Below are 22,541 nucleotides of genomic sequence, written 5' to 3' on the forward strand. Positions count from 1 at the left end.
CATTGGGAGGCAGGTTGTAAACAGTGAGGACAGAAGGAAATGAAATGCAGGAAGTAGAGATAGTGACAACCATTTCGAACTCCTGCGCCCCACCCCCCTCATCTGAGAGTCGGGATAACTCTTCTTTCATCTGCTGAAGTAGACTGCAATTCACAAAAGTTTATGTTCATCTTTAAGGAGTTGTTTGGGGTGTTGTTGTTGTTTTTGGTCTTTACTGCCACAGACTAACACGTCCCCCACCCCCGGGGAAACATAGACAGAGAAGACTTCCATGGACATTCCAAGGGAACTTGTCTAGGGTTGCACAACTACACGCAGAGTTGCACAATTATAAGCACAATTCTAAATAGGATCACGAAAACGAAAGCCCCTCTTGAGTTTAACGGGATGGATGCCCAATACATCTGGAAATCAATGGGACTTACTCCCAAGGAAGAGCGCCGCTTTATTTGCCAATACCCTATAAACTCTTCATATGGGGCAGGAGGGCGGGGGAGAAACAATTATTATTTTTTGCTGGGTTTTTTTTTTTTTTGGAGGAAACCTGCACAGGATCGTACTACGAAAAGCCAACTGGTTTTGAGGAAGCGAGCGCAGGGACTCGAGGAATCAGGAATAGGTTGGGTAGGGAAAGAGAGGCAGCCGGGAGGGAAGGCAATTCGAAGGTATTTACTCGCACTTCGCCTTGCCCGCGTCGCCGCCTCGGTTAGCCGGCATCCTCCGCGCGATGCCTTGACGGCGCACTCCCTGCCCTGGCTCGGAAGCCCCACGGAAGGCTCCCCAAGCGTGTGCGCGCCGGTCTCGCCTTTGCGATCGCGAGGCGCAAGCCAGGGGAGCGGGGCCGCGGCCGCCCAAAGTACGCCGAAGCGCGTCGACCGCGGTGGACCGAGGCGTCCTCACCGCCGCTTCGCTGCGGTAGGACCTGGAGGCGCCGCCGCCGCCGCCGCTGCTCCTGCTTCTCGCGAAGGGGAGGGGGAAGCCGGAGACGCTCGCCGCCGTGGGGGTGGGGGTGGGGATGGGGACTCGAGCTATGGCGCTTCCCCGGCTGCAGGGAAAGTGCCCGGGTTGCCAGAAGTCTTCCCGTTGCTGCAGGAGGGGGAGGCGAGGTGGGGAGCCCAAGTCGCCAAGTTCCCGGTTGCCCTCCCGCGGCCACCCGAGGGGAGGGAGCGCTTCCTGGCTGCTCTGCCGTGACCTCCCGGCCACCTCCAGGCACTGTTTGCCTGTCTCCTTGCAAGCGGCCGCCCCGGCGCTGTAACCTGACCTGTGCAGCCAGGGCCGGCCTTGTGCGGCGGCGGCGGCGGCGGTGGCGGCGGCAGGAGCAGCGCGGCCATTGCGCCTCCGCTCGCTGCCTTGCCCATGAATCTGGTGCGCGTCCCTCTATCTCTCCCCGCCGCCCGCTCCTCCTTTTTCGGGGGGTGGGGGGAGGCGGGGGGTGTTGAAAACTGATCTTTGGCTCTTCGTGTGAAAGTGATTTGAATTTGGCTCGGCGGCGCTCTGCGCAGGCGTTCAGCTGCTGGCATGCTGGCTCTGTGCAAAGCAGCTGTTTTGGGTTTGAAATTCCAACATGGCAGAGGCTGCAGTCAGTCTTCCCTTCAAAAACTTGGAATGATTTCAAATCATAGGCACCTTCACTTAACCCGAGCCCCCATTCATCAACGAACAGATAGGATCGATTCGGCTTTAACCTACCGGGCTTCTCGACCAAACCTCCAGGTAAGATCTTCCATTGCTATTCCCCTCCCGCTCGCTCTGTTTTAACATTTTCTTTTTTAAAATAAATAAATAATTTTAAATAGCTTTAAATTCCCTGCCGCGTGCACCTTTTAAACATTACATCGAAGCGCGTGTATTTATTTATAGGGAAATATTCCAGCCCGGTTTATTTTTCTTCTCTCTCCCCCCCGCCCCCCATCCCCGCCGCCTATTTTTTTTTTTTAAAAATTTCTCTTCTAAGCGCAGTGTGGAAAGTAAAGAGATAGAATCGCAGTGGAGGTTTTTTCCTTCCTTGAACATTGCTAACAATAGTAGGAGGAAGAAGAGTTCGCGATTGCGAGATTTATAACTCCCCCCCCCCCTCGCACCTTAATGCACTTTCACTTAAGTGGGTCTCCGCTTTATTTTTCAAGTTCTAGTCAAAAGCAATAACGGGTAGATAAGACGTGAGTGAAGTAAATTCGGGGGGAAACTAACTTTTAAGCAAATTAGTGCAAATAAAGATAGAAGGAGGGGAAAAGTTAGGGTTAAATTGCAGTATTTTAGTTAAGGGTGGGGGGCGTGAATATGTCAGAGAAGCTGATGCAGTAAAATGTAAGCACATCATCATTGTGTGTGCATTGGGGGACACACGGTGGGCGTATTGTTGGCTTGGAACGGAGAGAAAGATGTATAATTTAATGGTATATACAATCCACTGATCCTATTACTATCCTCCCTGGAGCTCTTGTTAGTTTCAATGGGAGTGAGTGAAATTGACATGGACTTGCATTCCTGGTCATGTGCTCGCTCGCTCTCCCCCCCCCCCTTTCTTTCTTCTCTTGTGATCTGAGATCCCCTTTTTGTTGATGTTGCTTTCCCACTTAATTATATGCATGTAGGTTAAATGAATACCTGACGAAAGGGACCACGTTTCAAGGCAGTGACATTTGATAGCTGAGAGGAAAAGTGGCTTTAATGAAAAGCAACCTTTGGAATTCCTGCTTCTGAGGAGAAGAAAAAGAAAAATCCAATTCAGCTTTTTTTGTGCTGCCAGCAAGAAATGATCAGTAGCACCAGTGTTTATGGTATGTTTGTTTTAGGATCTACTTCCTCCTTCCTTTCTTTTTTTATTGTTTGCATCTAAACGATAATTTTTAAAAGAGCATGCTGAAAGCCTCTGAGGACTTTGCATGTGGATCTGGCTAGAGATGTTAATGTTTGATGTTAATGGTAAAGCTTCAATATAAATAAGGAATTTTATGTGTGTGTGCGTACACTGTTATCGTTTTGTTTCTAATTTTTGCGTTGACTGTAGTATTTTTGGTCTCGGTTGTAAACCTAAAGTTGCATGTTACTAGCAGTGCACTGTGTACACTCAATAGTATGTAAATTAGTAAACTCGCTGACTGTAAAAGGGGGAGGGGGAAACCATGGCCACAGCTATGCTTGAACACACGGCTAATGTTTTCTTTTTAAAATCTTAAAGTAATAGTTGTTTGTTTCTGTGTACTACAGCTGATATCTTCCCCTCTTACTTTTTTGTGGGGTTTTTAGCTTAGGATAAGGGAATAAAATGTTTCATATGGATAATTCTCTCCCCATCCTCTGCTCCCAGCAGCCTACAGTTTTAATAATGGCCTGTATATTTTCTGTCCTCTTTTTTTTCCATATGGCTGCTTGTCATTGCTGTATTACACAATGCAAAGATCAGGTGCTGAAACAGACTTTTAAAATTATTGCAAGAGGACACATTCTACCTTTAAAAATGGGGGGAGGGGAAGTCTGATGAAATGGAGCAGGAAGGATTTCAACATATCTTGCCAATGCCATGTACACAGATCCAGGTACACAACCCTAGTGAACTATAACAACAGATTCGTTTTCTGAACACAGACATGCATGCAAAAATTAGGTATTTAAGGGAAGGGGGCAGAATTGGGAATAGACCCGCTTTGAATAGCCTGTGGCAGAAACAAATAAGAGCAGAGCAAAAACTCATGGCCAGCGGTGCTGCTGCATGGGGGTGGGGGCAAGTGTGTGGCCACTGATCTTTTGACAATGCAAACCTGAATCCAGAGCAAAGCTTGCAAATAGTTGCCTAACATGCCTTCCAAGGAGGATGGTGTCGGTGCCTATATATCTCAAAAGTAATCCTGAGCTGCTGTTATAATGGGAATTATTATCTGATTGCATGTTTTTTAATTTTATTTTTTGTATTTGGAACTTGTTGACTTTGAAGCGATCAATACTGCAACTGTTTATTTTAGATGCACATAATTTGCCCTGAGACATGTTTTAAGGAGGAGGGCCGAGAGAGGGGAGAGCAGGAAGACAGGGCTTTCTCTCCCCTCTCTCTCTCTCTCTCTCTCCTTTCTTTCTCAAAGCTGTTGGAGCGAATGTGATTGCCAGATGGGAGATTTCCCTCTGTGATGTTAAAGCTGTAATATATATTCACAGCAGATTGGACCTGCTGCTTGTGATGAGGATATTACATTTATAAATTTTAAATCGGGAATTGGATAGTGTGCTGAGGGGCTGAAATTGGATGGGGCGAATGGTAGCCACTGTTTAAATGAAATTCCTGGATGGTGATAGTGATGATGATGATAATAATAATTCTAATAGTAATATACAGTAATCATGGCTGGGCTACACTGCTTTGTATCTTGTACGGCACGTGTAAACTTTACCCCCCCACACACACCTCAGCCCAGTGTATCATGCCTCCTCCTCCTCCTCCTTCTTCTTCTTCTTCTTCTTCTCCTCCCCCCCCCCATCCTTACTTCTCAATTTCCTAGTAGAATATCTTGGCTAGTGGAAAGATTTTGAAACTAGCCCAGTCTTAAGAGTGTGTGAGTTGGGGGTGGGGAGGGGACAGGAGAGAAAATGAGAGAGAAAACAAATGTAATCAGTTGTGCATCTGAATTAAAGCAAAACCCAACGCAGTGGTTGTCGTCGGAAGATGCACCGAGTTATTGTTTCGCTTTTGCCCAGTGATGTGGTCCGTCACATTCGCAGAACCTCCCTGAAGCTGGAGAGTCAGGGCAAGTCACACTCCAGCAAGTTCTGCTGGTGTAAATTAAAAGTGTGTTGTGGCCAGGAAATGAAAGCTACTGTGTCTCTTTTGAATGAGTCGTTTATCAAGGGGAAACATCTGTCAAGCAGCCACTTGTCACAATTATGCTCTGAAAAAAGTTAGGGCTGAGTTAGGGAATCTGCTTTGAAGTGACGCCCTTTCTCTCTGAGTATATCTATCTGTCTATCTATCTGGAAGGAGGGACAGTGGTAAATCAGACTAATATACCCTGTGTGTGTGTTTAAATTTCGTTCTGGGAATGACAAAACCAGCAAATCCTCTTTATAGTTGTGTTTCTGAGTTGCTTAAGGATGCATCTGATATTCTCAACTACAGTTTGGTATTTTCAGGGTAAAACTTCAAACATTGACCGGGTTGCCTTAATGTTCATAATTCAGACAGTCTTTTCTGTGCTGCCGTCTGTTGCATTTTCAGGCATCTCTTCCACATCTTTTAAAGTTGTTTTCCAGATAATGGTTGCAAGGTGGCTTAGAGTGAATCCCAGATTTCTGATCTCTGATCAGTCTTGTGCCTTCTGTTGTATTTGTTATTACCTCTTTTATCATGGAAACCTCCCCCACTCCCGTTAATAAGTATGGTAAGGAATTGGCATTGCTTTGTGCCATATCAGGAGACCCGTTAAGAACATCATCTCCCCTTATAGCATGCACTACATGTGAAGTCTTACTGTAAGCAGTAGTCTCATAGACAGGACCCAGAGGAACCGATAATTCAGGTCAGAAATATATTTTATAGCAAAGCACTGCAAAACCTCCTTTACAAAATGACACTGTAGGCGAAGTTTTACTGGGCTCTCCAGATGAGTTCTCAGTTTTCATGGCTAGACATGTTAATAAAAACATCAGAATGAAGGGTTCCTTGAAACAGAATTTTTTTTAGGGTTTCCTCCCCCCCTCCATTGTAACTCAGAAATGAGTGCCATTTGTGGCTGCTGCTTATTGAATTCTAAACAAAAGTGTAGTGAGTGTTTATATTTGCTGATGATTTGTGTCCGATACTCAGAAATTGCATTATGCTGAGGCGTTGTTGTGTGAAGTTTGTAACAAGCGGCAGTTGCTATGCAAAGCAAACCCTGTGTATCTGATTGTCATTCTTCACCCCCCACCCCGCCCCCAACAAATGAGATTATACTACAATAACCAGCTGTACTGACGGGGGGGGGGGGGAATTGGGGTGTGTGTCACTTACCTAGCATACAAGTTGGTATTTGCTATTGGGCAATAAGCAATGGCTTCGGGCACTTTGCATGCAAACATAGCAAAGCACAGAATGTATGGCAGCTTTAGCCCACTCTCCCCACCCAACCAATACATCAAGGAACTTTTCTTCAACTCCTTTCTGATGGCACACATTCAACATAAAAACTCGATTACCAATATTTCCTAGTGTATGTTGCCCTAGAATATGTTCTGTAGTCATCTTATGGTAACGGTGAGGTTGTCTTCATGTTCTGATGCTGTTTTTCATGATCACACTTGCAATTTCGTAAGCTTATCTATCTGTTTGTTTATAATGATGAATTGAAGGCGTTTCCCCCACAGCCACCTTCTAGAATTTTAGACCTTGAACTGAGAAATGCAACTGTTTGTTGTGCATGAAAATGCTGCAAGACTGGTGTGTTTGGGGGCAGGGAATTTATATACATGCTTTTAAAATATTGCTTTCGGAAAATGATCATTCCGATGCGTGTGCGGTTGTCAATTAGTTAGCTCTTTGTGTGCACACAAGAAGTATTTGGATGTAATGACTGATCTTCCTGTAGTCTTAATCATCAATTAATCAGCTAATCTGCTTGTTTAGGAGCCATTTTAATGATACAAAATCAGCATGATAGCTGTACGTAGGAAACTCTTGCATGTTGTTTTTAATCCGCTGGTCTAATCTAGTGTTATTAGATCCAATAAAGAGAACTATCTGTCTCTTTGGCCTCAATTAATATATACATTTATAAAAGCTAAAGTTTGCATTATATATAGCTTTATAAAAATGATAGATTTATTGACATCATGTTTATTTAATTAACTGGAATTTCATCATGATGGAAGGGAATTGTTATATGGGCATTTTGTCAAGTAATAGAGCATTTTTGCTGTCAATAAGCATGATGAACTATTTCATCAGTGTTTACCTCTACTTCGTGTCTGCTTCCCGAATACCATTAACGGACAAAGATATAAAATAATCAGAAACATTTCAGATGAACTGCCTAGGGTTTTCTTTTCTTTCTTTTTTTACAACACAAGCCAAGCAAAATGATGCAAGTTCGTAATAATAGAGTAACTTTGAACCTATTGATTTATCTACAGTTGCTCTTAAATCAACATAGATCTTTTGAGAGGAGGCATAGCGCTAAACTGCATCTAAGTATTAGGGCCACTTTTTAAAAAAGAGCACAGTGGATTTACTGAAGGTTTCCCCTATCCCTGCTTCCAATTTTATTTTGGTACCAAATATGTATCATTTTATGGTGCAATCCTATGCACGTTTACACTGAAGTAAATCCTTCTGTTTTCAGGGCATCATACTCACTTGTAAGTGTGTTTTAGGATTACAGGCAAAAGTTTTTATTTTGTAGCAGATCTTTTTCTCTTCTCCAAGCTTTGAAGTTTAAACTCAAGATTGTTTGTTATGGTTATCGTTACAAGGCATCAAACTCTTTCTGCTAGAAGTGTTATCTTTTAAAATGAAAACTGATCTATCTTATGGGAAAGTTCATTTCTGGGAACCTTAAATGTTGCAGGGAGAGGGAAGAGTCTGCAATGTTTTGATTAACTATGTAGTGCTATATATGTCTACTCAGAAGGAAGTCTACTTGCATTCGGTTGGTCTTACTCCTGAATAAGTGGGCATAGGATTGTAGACAGGTGTAGAGTGTTCATATTTCTATATAGCATTTGCCCAATTTATTTAGTATAAAATCTCTGTGTAACATATCTAGAAAGATAGATAGATAAATGTTAATTGCAAGCATTAATAGTACTTCTGGATAGACACAAAAACCTAGTTTGTTTTTTATGCTTTAAACTTCTACCCTTCAAAGAATGGTGATGAGAAGCAAGAAAAAGGTAAAAAATTGAATTCAGTATAGCCAGACTGCTGCACAGTAAGTGTTTTTATTCTGTGAATATAATATCCTGATCTTCCATGACTGTGAAGCCTAAACTTCCAGGAAGGTCAAATTTTAAATGGGGGCATATCAGTCTTTTTGTAGGAAGTAGGGGGGACGGGAACACAGAGATCCCATTCAAATAGAAGTGTTGGTTCTGTTTCCTAGATGTACGATAGGAAGGAGTTCAAATACCTGTTGATTAACCAATGCCAATAAAAGTCTCTTACAACAGAATGAATTTGGCCTTTCCAGTAGAATATTAATAGAAATCCTTGTGCAAAAGAAAACGTTGCAGCCCAAAGGAAGAATTATAGTAACTCTCCATCCTGCTGTAATGCAAACTGGATTTCTCTGCATCAACATAACTCCATGCGGGCACCTGACAACAAGGTATTGCAGGAACAATGCTAGTCACCTTTTTGTTCTGGCGGTGTCAATCATGGTTCCTGTCAGACGCTGCATGGCAGTGTGTTTTTCTCTCAAGGCTAAATTTTAGTTAAAGTGAAATGTTTTCCCCCCCCAAGTGCAGAAGTAAAATGCAGTGATTTTTCTTTAGAGATACCAGGGTTCCCACCCCCACCCCACCAGTGCTTTAAAAATAATCTCTTTGTTAGTACCATTTATCAATTATTCTTTTTGTTAAACAGTTGGAAGTCATATGAGCACATTACTCGAAGTGTATTACGTTAATGCACCTTGTTGACTGTGAATTAACTGCATGCTTTCAGATGCAGTGCAAAAGATAACCATAGAATGTAAATCCAGTATCATGAAATATTATTACAAACGGCATCAATACTCCTCCACCCGCAGCAGAACAATGAATTACTGATCATGTAGAATCTCTTGTGTGGATGCTTGTGAAAATGGATTACTTAAATTCACTCACATGTGAACACACAGACACACACACAAACATTGCCTCCTTCCGGTTTTAAAAAACTAGCCCCTTCAAAATAAGAGATTTAACTAGACCCTTCTTTTTATAATTTGTTTTCTATACATGTTGGGAAAGGGATTATCCATACAACTCAATTTAGTTTCTCTCCCACTTTGTTATTTTTCTTGGTATGATCTATCTTCTCAAGACTTGTTTTTTTTTTTTTTGTAAAACATGATGTTAATATTGGAGGTGGGAGAACATGAAGGCCGCAGTTCTCTACGTAGTTCAGGCTACTTAAAGCGAACTGAAGCGAATTGGATTGAAGTCTCCTAACTATGTCCAGGATTGCAACCCAAGGAATCTCATGATGACTTGCACATTAACCTGTACCTTTTTGTTTGGAGGAAACAAGGATAAATGGTTCAATTGTGATTTAAAATCAGTATCTTAATTCCTGTAAGTTTCTTTCTTTGGCTTACATTGCATTGTGGCATCCAATTCCAAATATGCATGTGCTAGATTACATTTCTTTTCTGTATAAGTTGGGAAGACTGTTCATGCATACTTAGGTATCTTGAAAGGCAGGAAGGAAGTGTTAGGTTGCGATTCTTGTCTGAAGCTCTGCTGTGCACAGAGGGCCTTCCTTCTGAGTAAAGGTGCACAGGAGTAGGCTGCACAGTTTACTCTTGTACACTAGAATTCATGCCAGTGCTTTGACTTTTGTGAAATGGTTAGTGCTGCTGTGTAAGTAAGTGGGGACAGTTACGTTTATGGATATGAAGAAACGTTAAGTGCAGTAACATTAACCTTTTCACTATGCCTCATGCAAAGTGTGAACTTAGTTCCCGAGGATGTGCAGCAACAATTGCCAAACCTGTCCTCTCCTCCTTACTCCCATTACCTCTTCTCACCAGCCTGATTACTTTCTGCCTCCCGTGTTGACATGGAGAAACTCATAAAGTCGGTGCTGCGAGAATAAGGTTTGAAGGCTGATATAAGGCATCACATTTTGATACCTAAAACAAATTTAAAAATCAAGCATCCTTTTCAAGTCATAACTGAGGCACCCAGGAAGGTCCAGCCAGGATGTATCTGAGCACACTTGAAGGGGTGCCATTTATTTTCAAAAGAAATTTCTGCCATCACTCATGAATGGCTCCACCATAGAGAGAGAGAGAGAGAGAGAGAGAGAAAGAGATATCAAAAGAGCTGAGAAAAGCAACAATATTCTTTCATGTTTTCGAGTACTCAGACACTTACAAGATTGTTTCCAAGAAGGGAAAAGAATTGATCCTATTTTGAATTCCTTGTTTAGCATTTGTGAGCCTCTTTCTATATAGAGAGTTATAAAAATTAAATTTCTTATCCTTTGGGCTGATAATGTGAATATAAATTTACTTCTGGCATATCACCTATGGTGTGGAGTGTGGCTGAAAACAACAACAAAACAACTACTCATAATGGCTGTGTGTGCATGCATGTATTTTGGGTCTCTCTCTCTTTTTTTTTTTTAAGAGAAAGACGACTAAGAGAATCAATGAATAATTTTTTGTTGTCGTCTATATATAGATGCTACATCTTCCATATAAGTCTCCCCCAGTAAATGCATTTTTTTAAATATAGATGCTATAGATTTTGATTGGGGATATGCAGTGTTTACTTGTCCATTGCATTCAATTGGGCTTAATTATAAGTAAGCATGCATAGGAATGTAGCATTAACATACGATGATTGCAGTGCTGTGAATGCTTACTCCCAAGTAAATCCCACCGAACACTGTGTGTGTGACTTCTGAGTAAGCATGCATAGCATTTGGGCTGTTATGGTTTTCACCTAATTACCTAGCCTGTACCTTTAACAGCAGCCCAACACTACAGAAATCTTGCAGGTAAAGCTTTTCTGATGAGTTGATCTCCATGCCAAGAAACTTGCCTGCTTTCTACGCCAGGCTGCTGTTCAAAGCATAGGAGCAAGGCTAGAAAAAAATGGCAACCTTATAGAAACATTAAAGACATTCTTATTATGAAAAGAACCTTCTGTATGGCACTGTAGTTCAAATGCACCAGTCTAGTCATGATGCCAGTGTGTGTATGTGTTAAAATAAGGCAGCACTTTAATATGAGAATTATATTGGGAATATTAGTGATATTACAGTCCACAAATGCCTTTAAAAAGCAATCCGCAAATAAGTATTTTTTTTCTCACAGACAGAACTATTTGTGCATAATTGGCTTCAAAATAGTGAAGATTTAAACCTTATTATTGTTATTAATATGAAAATGCTATTGACTCTGGCATAGATGTCAACCCATCAACATTGCTGGGATTACTCCAGAGTAAGTGATCTGAGCATGAGAAGCTTATTGAAGCAAAGCTACATTTGAAACGGCTAATGAAGAAACGAAAGAACAAGAAACATCTTGTGATCTTTGTTTCATTAACCCCATTACTTTGAACTGTTGCTAATTATATGCCATGCAGTGGTATGTGCGGAGTATATACTGTGTTAAGCTTTCTCCTGGTTTTTTCCTTTGTTACTCTTTCATCAACCCTGTTAAATTCCTCTACTGCCATAATGCCTGGATTTAACTGGCTCATTATCTCTATGTATAAAGCCATAGAGAGTGGTGCGCGCGTGTCATTTACGTTGCTTTCAGCTGGAGGCGTTCTGATATGGGGATGGTATTTGGGTTTGCTATTGTTATTGTTTGGAGAGAAGTTTTAAAAGACTCGGCTGATTTTTGGTTTTATTGAGTAGACAGGGCAGTACCACCAACAGAATTCCAAAGGAGCTCTGAGGTGAGGTAGTTCTTGGTAACCTGCACTGGAATGTATTGATACAGATTATCCTGCTTTGGGCACATGGTTACTGGCCTTTCCTGATTTAAACTTGCTTTATGTCGTTTCAGCTGCTTTTCTTGAATGGGTCATAGTATAGTAATGACAATTAGTCGAACACTTTGTGTAGCATATGACAATGGAAACCCTTTCCGTGACGTGTATCCATGTTGAAATATTACTTTTCCAAATGACCTTTCAGCTTGAAGGTAGAACATGGATGATTAAAGCAATTCCTATTATTATTATTATTATTATTATTATTATTATTATTATTAGTATTATTAAAGCAATTCCTATTATTATTATTATTATTATTATTATTATTAATTTTATCCTACTTTCCTTGAAGGAAGCTCCACGCAGTCTTTTCCCAAATTAGGTTGAGGGATTGCTACAAGGTCTCACACTGAGATTTGTGGCTAAGTGAAGATTTGAACCGGCAACTCCGCAGTCCTAGTCCAACCCACTATACAACATTGTCTCCCACATGAATAGGCCTTAGAAAATAATGGAGGTGATCTGGTCTTTTAAAGCAATATTTTCTTCCCTGTTGTGTATTTGCTGCTTCAAGTGTGGGAGTTCCCCTTCCCAGTCTGAAGTTCTTTTGTGCATAGAGAGCTGCATACCCCTAATGGCATATATAGAGGGAAGGCTGGACTGGATCTTTAATTTCTTCCTTTGATTCTTTCTGCATGCTTTCATTGTGACAGAAACAAATGCAATGTATGGGCTTTATGGAAGTGGAGGAACACAGGTATCTAAAGAACTGAGGACTATTTAGGATAAACTACCTCTAGTACAATAGTGTATGCTGGTGTGATGGGTTTCCTCAGAAAGTCTGCTATGCCAGCAAACACTATTGCTGTTTGTATTATTTATTTATTTATTTATTTATTTATTTATTACATTTCTATACCGCCCAATAGCCGGAGCTCTCTGGTTTAGAAGTTGTTCGCATGTAGTTGACTTTAGCATTAATGTCAAATTGGATAGCACCTTTTTTGTGCAAACTGATGCCCATTCCATGAGCGTGTTTGAGGAAACGATTGATCCTTTGGTATTTGAATTGTTTTGTATCTTAATTTCCAGGCTCAGCCTTGGTCAAGCTTCTGTTTCTTTGCCTGCTTTCCTCGTCCTTGGCCATGCAAGCCCATGCTGAACCCGGACCAACATGTGCTGCTGTTGCCCATTCTCTGTTCTTTTTCATGAGGTCGTCTGTAGGCTGAACAGGGTTTATCGCTGTGAGCACTGTGCTTGTATGGATACAGTAAGGGGTGCTGAATTTTGCTCAAGGTGAAATATGTTGAATGGCTAGCTGGTGTACACAATGTTACCCTTGGTGTTTTTAATGTGTGTTCTTTTCTTCCAGGGTGCAAACTGTGGTTTTAATCTATGAACTAAAACCATCCCTCTCTATGAAAACAGTGACACTTCTCAAATTGGGCCAATTTAAATCATATTTCTTTCTTTTTTTGTTAGGTTCTTCTTTTCAAACAATTACAGGCAATTATTTTAGTGTTAGGGCCCCCAGAATTGTAATAATAGCAACACAACAATAATGTGAAAAATATTATAGTGAGTTACACGATTATTATTATTATTATTATTATTATTAACATTTATATACTGCCCCATAGCCGAAGCTGTCTGGGCAGTTTACACTGGTGTCTATACAGACATTTCTGCAGAAAAACGTGGATTTATTGTCTTGTTTTAGGAAGTGCCTTGTTATTTGCAAGCGTTTTTCAGTTAACTTGGCACAGATGCAAGTGAATATACTTTTCTTTCTCCCAGTTCTAAATGCTTCAGAATGTGATTCCTTAGTTTGTTATACTTACAAATAATAAACCTTAATGATGACATATTTACACCCCCCTCCACACACATACCCTTAGCTATAGTTGCATGCTATTCTATAAGCAGCTGTACAACAATAAAAAAGAGAATTTCAAGGGATGTCATGGCCCTTTCCTCCTTCAGATCTTTCCCAATCCTATGCATGTTTACTTGGAAGTAAGTCCTGCTGGAGTTCAGTAGGAAGCACTCCTATGATTGCAGCCTCAATTTGAGAAGAGGGATGGACGTCTTCTTGGCTGACTTCATCACACTTACAAACCTGCGTGTTGGCGTGCAATAGAAATAATAGTGAACACAGTCACTGTTGCCAGAGTCCATCCCAGGTGGGGTACCTTCCGTCTTTAACAGCTGTGTGAAAGGATATATTCAGCTGGTGCATTTTTTTTCTTTACCATGGAACGCTGGATGCATTGAAGACATAGGTGCTGTTTTTCCTCTTGAATCTGAAGAAGCCAAGTGAAAGGCGGCAACCTCTTGCGATGTTACTCTCCCCTCTGAAACTTTCTTTCTTTGTTTTCAAATGGTCTTTGTCACAAGTCCCGCTAAGTGTGTTTCTGACAACAAATTCATGCTGGAGAAACTTGCTGGATATAACTAGGGACGCTGATACGACTATTGCTTTTAGCCAAAATCAAATATGTTTAGCATCATGTGAGATGCACCTGGTAATCAATCTCTCTCTCTCTCTCTCAGTTTTTCAGGAGAGACTCAAAGGTTGCATATACATACATCTTTTTAATTTCTAGCCCACTATGAGGAACAGTGAACCCTTATCTTTATCTAAGATAAAACAAACACCCACCCAAACAAATGCCATGTGAAGTAATGTTAAGTGATCAGATTTATGGAGGGCAAGCTATACAAAGGGTAGGCATCTGGGAGCTGAGCCTAATTACTGGTACACCCCCCCCTTTCTGCAATTAATTATCCCTGCAAATATTTGATCAGAGGAATCTGACGTAGTTGTACAAATATGTATTGGTTGCAGCTAATGTAACTATCATTTTGTACTGTCTGGAGAGTTAAAATGGGTATAGGGTGGCTTTTGAGCCATTTCTCCTCCTCCACCCCACCTGCCTCCGATTGATGGAACTTAAGAGGGACTCCCCTTGCTCAACTTAAAATAGTAGCTTGTTTTGCTTGCTCTCTTTTTGGCAAAACAAGTATTCTTCTTGCCCTCTTTTCATTCTAGAGCTAGTGTGGTGTAGTGGTTAGTGCAGGAGTGCAGAATGTCACCCCCGTGAGGTAAATCTAGCCTGCCTGGGTTCCCAATCCAGTTCTCTGGGATTCCCCAGAACACGACACACCCTTCCCCCCTTTTCCCGGCCATGATTTGCCTGGCGGTTTCCCAGCTTATCTGCAGTTGTGTCCCCCCCCCCCACATTTTAAAAGGAGGAATTGCCTCCCCTACGACTTTATTCACTGGCAGTGAGAGCTTTATAGAGAAAATATGCCGATATTTTATTTGTATTTTGGCTCTATTCCCTTTTGCCTTTGGTCCCACCCACCACTGGAATGCCTCGTGCCCCCCCCCCCCGAGCTTCTCTGAAAAGGAATCTGGCCCTGGGGCTGAAAGGGGTTCTGCATCCCTGGGTTTGTGTTTCAGACTAGGACTAGGGAGAGCCAGATTCAAAGTTCACTGGGTGACCATGGGCCAGTTGCTGTTGCTTGGCATAACCTACCTCACAGGGTTGTTGTGAGCATAAAATGGGGGAGGTGGTGATAAATTGCCCAGAGCTCCTTGAAGGAAAGATGAGATATAAATAAATAAAAGCATAGACTTAAGAATTATAATGAGTGAATACCTTTGTCCCTTTAGTGTTCTTGAGTTATTGTTATGTATCTTCTTTTTGTGGCCTTTATTTTGTTAACTTTATTTTGAAATCAGCTTTTCAAGACAGAAGAGACAAGAAAGCAATAACGCCTCTTTCCTGCCAAACGAAAAGATGGGATATAAATACATAAATGAAAAGAACAGAAAGCAATAGTTCCTCCCCCATCCAACACCAACGCAAACGTTACCCGTATCAGCTGGACATTTTGACATTCCCAAGTGGGATTACGTACCCGATTATGTCTCCCATGTTGTTAGTCAGTTGGACAAATCTACATCTTTTCTTTTTCTAATGGGGATTTTCTCGAAGATATCCTGCTGTATGTAGCTTGGCATTATCATTATGAGGCTTCTAGCATTTCTTAATTTGTTTAGCAGTGCTATTAGAGGTATAAGCCTGTGTCTTTTGTGTGTGTGAAAACAGATTTAAAGAAGGATCTCTTCATGTTTAGTTACTCTTCTCTTTCTTTACATGAATCCAAATATATACACTAGGGAAAATAGCATGAGAAAGAGAGAGCACTCAAGATAGTTAATGTGGTTTAGTAATTTTTGTGGTGTGGTTACCATAATTTGCATAACTGATATAGTTCTCATAGAATTTTCATTACTGTTGTGGATGACGGAGACTATATGCGGTGGATGTTGGTGGCTGATTCATATAATTATTGGGGAGTGAGTAGATTGTGTAAAAAACCAACAACACGCCACCTGAGCATGTGGGCTCCCAGATCCAACGGAAGTCAATTGCCCGCACAAGCACAATTCAGCTCCAGGCAACAAATTGGCAGGGGACTGCTTTTTATGACGGTGGGCCAAAACGCTGTGTCCTATATGTGTTGACTTCACATGATCATGTCTTTCAGTATATAGCTTTTCACACAGTTTTAAGCACATAACCAGTGGTCATTTTCAATCTGGTCTTTCAATAATCAGATAAACCTTTGTGAACTCAGATGTAGCCCATTTGAAATAAGGACTTGGAAATCATGAGCAACTAAAAAACTAACGTAAATTGCAGGCTTTATTTATTTATTGTGTGTTTTTTGCCAGGGAGGGAGCATAACACGCATCTATGACCAGAAGGGCTAGGAATTTGATCATTTTAAAAAACACATTGAAAATGGAGATTCTGAGCATTCTACTGGACCATTCTAGGCTACACAAGTGCTCTAGCGCAGTGGTCTTCAACTGGTGAGTCATGACCTAAAAGTGGGTTGCAAGATAAGTCCAGAGCAGTTGTGGCAAAGCTGTTGCTGCCATGTTGGGTAATTGTGAAAGTGGGCCCCATGTTGCAGGTTGGGAGAACAAAGTAGGTCTTGGATCTGGACCAGTTGAAGACCACTGCTCTAGGGTGATGTCTCCCCTGGTGTAATGTAGCTAAGCTTATAATGTGTTTTGAAAGTGGCCAAAAGAAAACTTACTTTTTGTTGTTTGTACATACAAATTGTTAATGATGGCCCCTGTGAATAAACAAGCCTGTCATCCTTCATCACTACTGTTTGTGAAGTGTTACATGTAGGTTTTTAGCATGTCTCTTATGGAGATACTCTAAAAGGATACCATTGTTGTTTTTAGACAGCAAGGGAATAAGCTCAACCTCACCTTCATATTCCCATATAATGCAACTGATTTTACCTAAATGCTATGGGATTAACAGGTGACACACATTTTGCCAGGATTTTTGAATGTCTATGTATGTTGGGTTAAAATATGTACCTACCCACTATGTATAGCAGTACTTAATATGAGCTTGGCCACTTGAGCCGTTAGAGGTGAGATGTAATACAGTGTTGCAGTTCATGGCTGTCTCAAAACATTTCTCTCGAACTGTGCTCTTTGGGTAGAAGTGAGCTTTCAAACTTAGCAAGTACCATATGTTTTTTAAATTGTTTTAACATATTCCAATTTGTATTTTGTCATATTACTTGAGCTTGTGGGGTGGGTGTGTTATAACATTATAAAACTAGTATTTATATATTGTACAAGAACAGATAAAACTATTCCTGACAATAAAGTCCTACAATACCCAATCAAACCTTCAGGCTCAGCAGTTGTAGTAGGGCAGCCATTGAAAATGTTACTCCCATCCTGTACATTAAGCTTTGAAACAGGCTTGAAGAGGTATGGTCCAGGTTTTAATGGTAAGCTATTGTAGGGAGTGGCATGGAGTAAAGGAAAATGTATAAAACCTAAAAAAAGAGCCACATTTGCGGAAGGTATATCTAAACATGATGGAAACTGCAGAGTTCCTGAAAGCAATCCTAAACTCCCTAGGATGTTCCACTGCATTTGGTGGAATTTACTTCTGAGTAAACATGCTTAGGGTTGCACTTTGAATAATGCAGAACAAGCACAGAGGTGCCATTATGCTTAGGAGCCAAATTCTTGTGCCAGAGTGACTCAGGTTTTGCACTGAGAAAGGTTGATTTCTCCAGTTTCCATCATGTTTAGTTGTATGTTACAGAATTCACCTTCCGCAAATGTGGCTTCTTTTGACAAAAAATGTTGATCCTCCTTGAATAGAACAGAGTATTAAAGATATGATGTATACAAACAGCTACATCTTGTGTTCTTTCTCTCTCTCTCTCTCTCTCTCTCTCTCCTGCAAGAGAGATCCCTGCACAGAAGGGATCTATTAATTTAGCATGAAGTGCCAGAAAGTTAATTAGGCAGGCATTCGAAGGGTCCAACAGGCTCTAGAGTGAAGTGTAGCTCTGTGGTGAGCTATGGAAATTAAAAAGGCTTCATCTGAAATATGAAAGTTGTCTGGCTTTATTGTCACTAGAATGTAACTTGGACACTCTGCCTGCAACAGTAATCCCTTTACCTTAAAGCTATATTAGCTTTTTAACCATCTATTTGTTTATCTTTTCCCAAGATTTTTGAGGTTCCCACCCCCATTTTCCCCCCTCACAATAATCCTATATGGGAAACCTGCCACTCAAACCATTACATCACACACATTCAGGGCTAGCATCAAGGGTAGGTGTGGTTGGGCTCCTGCCGAGGGCCCACTGACAAGTGCAGACTGGACTCGCTCCTCCTCCTCCTCCTGCTCTTCCTCTTCACCATTGCAACTTGCTTGTTCACCTACACCTTGCTCTGGCCCAGACAATGGCAGTAGTGAGAAGGAGGAGCAGAAATGCCTTTGCCTCCTTTCTCATTGGTTCTCTGCCTGTCAAACCAAGTAAATTGCAGCCATAATGAGAAAGAGGATGAGGAGCAATAGCAGCTGGTGACAGTGGTGGTAGTCTCACTGAGGGAGTCTTGCCCATGGGCGCTTTAAACCTGGATCTGGCACTGCCCATATTTGCTGTAACTTGATACTTAAGTAGGTGTGACATAAGAATATGAGTAGAGATACATCCAGTTCTGTGTATCGAATTCTACAGGGCCAACTAGATGCTTTTGAGGTCCCCATAAGCCAGGCTTGAACGTAACAGCCTTCCTCTGCTGTTATCAGCCCAGCAAGTCATACTAAGTGGAAGATTGTCTCTGAACACGGAAGTTCCATATAGCCATTATGACCACTGCACTTATGCTCTATGAATATGTTTAATCTCCTTTCAATGCCATCTAAGCTTATGGCCCTTACCTACATATGTGTGCGTGCAGGGTGTCTGCTTGTAACACAGTCTTTGGGACTGCAGAAAGATAAATCTAAAGCCTGTTAATCCAATATACTTTTACCTTTGGGAACATCCCATTGAACATTGCGGATCTTACTTAGGAGTAAGTATGCCTAAGACTTGGCTGCTGTTTGGAGGTTAAATCAATCCCCCGTCACCCAAAGTAAATGTATTTAGGAGTGGAGTATGTTCATGAAGTACTTTGTGCACAGAACGGCTTTGCTGTTAAAGAATTTTGGCAGCAAAGGAGGACCACACAGTTCCACCTACCAGATTGGAGCATGCTGGGGAATCTAACAATGTGTGCCGAAGCTTAGGGGAACACTTTGGTTCAATTTGTAGGCTACTTATGATGTAGTTAGGAGACACACATTTAATTCCTTTTGTCAGCTAGCCCTTTGTTTTTCCGCAAGGTAGGGAAGAAAATTGAGTCTTTAAGGGCAGCCTAACCAAGATCATCTGATATACAGTTGCAATGCTCTACAATCAATAACGAAAGGAAGATTCACCATACTTTCCCACTATACAGATTTTCTGGTATAGTATTAAATTCCAGGTGTCTGATCTCTGAGTCTGTGCCAAATTGCGGCTCTAGGCAAGTAGCCAGCTGATGCCACCAACACATTCCCCTTCCTTGCTTCCCAACTGATGGGCATTAGAACACCTTGAATCACTGTAGTCTGCTCCAGCCAGAAATGCAAATGTTCCCTAAGAGAGACTCTAAGTACCGTTTTGCACCCTGCCCCTTGGCCCTGAGGGTGTAGAATGTCAGGACCGAGGTTTAAATTTGGTTTGCTGGAGTACCAATCTGGCCCTCCAGGGGTTCCCTAGAACGCCACGCCCCATTTTGACCAACCACCAATCGTTTAGTGGTTTCCTGCACTTGTGCAGGCCCCCACCCCCAATTCTAAAAGCGGGAAGCTTGGTTACTGGCAGTAAACTATGTTGGGGGTTTGTCCCCACTGCCTTGAATGCAACCCCCCCCTCCCTGAACTTCTCCAAAATGGAATTTGACCCTCAGGAATGCCTCCTGGATCGACTCCGTGGGATGGGCATCGGAGGCACTGTGCTACAGTGGTTCCGGTCCTACCTTTGGAGTTATTTCCAGAGAGTAGCACTGGGTGACCACTCCTCGGCCCCTTGGCAATTGAGCTATGAGGTGCTGCAGGGCACCATCTTGTCCCCAATGTTATTTAACATCTATATGAAGCCGATGGGAGCGGTCATTAGGGGATTTGGAGCTAAATGCCATCAATATGCTGATGACACGCAGCTCTATAGCCCTGTGACGGCTGAATCAGGCGAGGCTTTGGAGGTCCTGGACCAGTGCCTAGACTCAATAATGGGCTGGATCATGGCCAATAAACTGAAACTGAATCCTGGCAAGACGGAAGCCCTGTGGGTGAGTGGTTTCCGAGTCTGGGAGATAGGCTCATTGCCTGTTCTGGATGAGGTTGCACTCCCTCTGAAAGATCAGGTTCGTAGTTTGGATCTTAGATCCATCTCTGTCGCTGGAGGCTCAAATGGCCACGGCAGCTCTGAGTGCCTTTTACCAGCTTTGTCTGGTTTGCCAACTATGGCCTCTGCTGGACAGGGATAGCTTGGCCATGGTGGAACAGGCATTGGTAACCTCAAGACTGGATTACTGCAATGCACTCTATGTGGGGCTGCCCTTAAGACTGCTCTGGAAGCTGGAGCTAGTGCAGAAGGCTGCAACTCGGCCGTTGTCTGGAGCTGCCCCTTTCCAGCATGTAACTCCTCTGCTGAGGGAACTGCACTGGCTGCCTATTTGCTACCGGGCCAGGTTTAAGATTCTTGTACTTGTGTACAAAGCCCTAAATAACTTGGGACCAGGATATCTGAGAGAGTGCCTTTTCTCCTACCAACCTGCCCGGTCACTGAGGTCATCTGAGGGCATGTTCCTGGTGATTCCACATAGATCCATCCTCTGTTGAAATCCACCAGGTGAAGAGTCTTCAGCGTGGTGGCCCCCCCTCTTATGGAATTCCCTGCCTTTGGAGGTCAGGCAGGGACCAACTTTGTATTCTTTCGGTGCCACCTGAAAACGTCATTATTCCAGGAAGCCTTTCCTTAATACCAGCCACTGTTCCCTGTACATTTTGCTTCTTTTAAAATCTATTTTAAAGTATTTTGTTTTGTTTTTATTTTATTTTATTTTATCTTGTACACTGCTCTGAAATTTTCAATGGGGAGCGGTATATAAATATTGTAAATAAATAAATAAAAATATTTATAAGCAGTGCAGTGGAGGAAAAGGGAGCATCAATGTGCATATAGACATTAGAGCTCATGTTCCTGTCCTATTCAAATGTGCTGGTACATGGTACAGTACAGTCACAAGTTGCTTATTGCCAGGGAGGTATCACTTCTTTGACAGTGTTCCCACATCTTAATTTCCTGGCTTTTGAAAAGGTTATACATGGCTAGCATGCAGGCCTCTAGCCTTGGGTAGAGGCAGCGAGTTGGGAAAGCCTCGGCAGTTAGGACTTCTCCAGAGAACTGTTCCCAGTTGTTGGCATAGCCTACAACTGGAAACATAGACTAGACTGGATAGAAAGTTGAGAGTGATAAAGGGCCTAGAAAAGAATGCACGGGAAGGAATTGAAAATATATTTTTTTCAAATGGATATGTTGGAGGTTATTACATCTTTGGAAGAATCTCAAAAAGAGGAAGGATAATTGTTTACTCTTTGTATGAGTAGGAAGCAAACACCTGGATGGCGATAGCTTGTTCAGAGTTCTGATAACCTCCCATCTGGACTATTGGAATATATTGGGACTCCGTGTTTTGACCATGTTATGGCTATGTTTTGCCAGCTGCGGTGGCTGTCAGTCTGTTTCTGGGCCCTATTTAAAATACTGGTTTAAATCTTTAAAGCCCTCAACAGCTTGGGACGAGGTTATCTGAAATACCTGCCTTCTCCCATTTGTATCTAGCCAAACCTGAAGATCTTCTTCAGAGGCTCTGGTCTGAGTGGCCCTGCCAAATGAGGAAATGTGAGTTGTCACTAGGGAAAAGTGCTTTTCAATGGTGGCACCCCGGTTATGGAACATCTTCCCCAGAGAAGATCTGCTGGAACCATCTTTTAATTTTTTGTTGGTGCTGGATGAAGATATTTATATTTGCCCAGGCTATTCACATAACTTTTTTTTTAGCCTGGGCCCCTCAGTTTAAAATTGGTCGTTTTAATTGCTTTTATTGTTTGTTTTACTGTGTTTTAACATTGTATTGGTTTGTGTAACAGAGAATTTCTGTAACAAGCGGCTATATAATGCAGCAATGAATAAAATGGGCCCAAGCTACAGGCAAATGTATTGAGGTTCATCATGGGAGAGTTTATGGCCTTGCTGTGTAGAGAGGCCAGTGAAAATGGTATATTTGCATATGCTAACATATGCATAGATGCACATTTAGAAATTATTGTTATTTAAATAGAAGCAAGAACATCTCACCATAGTGTGGAAAGCAATGGACAAGGGACCTGCTTGCCTTGTCCAGGTGCTCACTATGGACGTACAACTTCAAGGGCCAGCTCTCCCTCCTGATGGTTCTTTATCTTTACCTCAGAGTT

The 22,541-nt window shown here is 41.9% G+C and overlaps 1 protein-coding gene across 1 annotated transcript in view; it reads left to right on the forward strand.

Annotated features, from left to right (window-relative positions):
* Window positions 1-1,519: 1,519 nt before the first annotated feature.
* The window catches only part of FIGN (fidgetin, microtubule severing factor), a 141,676-nt gene continuing 120,654 nt past the window's right edge, over window positions 1,520-22,541 (forward strand). Inside the window, exons 1-2 of the mRNA XM_063118617.1 lie at window positions 1,520-1,713; window positions 2,595-2,780. Coding sequence (XP_062974687.1) covers window positions 2,756-2,780 — 25 coding nt within the window. The 5' untranslated portion in view covers window positions 1,520-1,713; window positions 2,595-2,755. The remainder of the gene's footprint in view (window positions 1,714-2,594; window positions 2,781-22,541) is intronic.

The sequence above is a fragment of the Elgaria multicarinata genome, chromosome 2, assembly GCF_023053635.1.
Source record: "Elgaria multicarinata webbii isolate HBS135686 ecotype San Diego chromosome 2, rElgMul1.1.pri, whole genome shotgun sequence".
Lineage (NCBI taxonomy): Eukaryota > Metazoa > Chordata > Lepidosauria > Squamata > Anguidae > Elgaria > Elgaria multicarinata.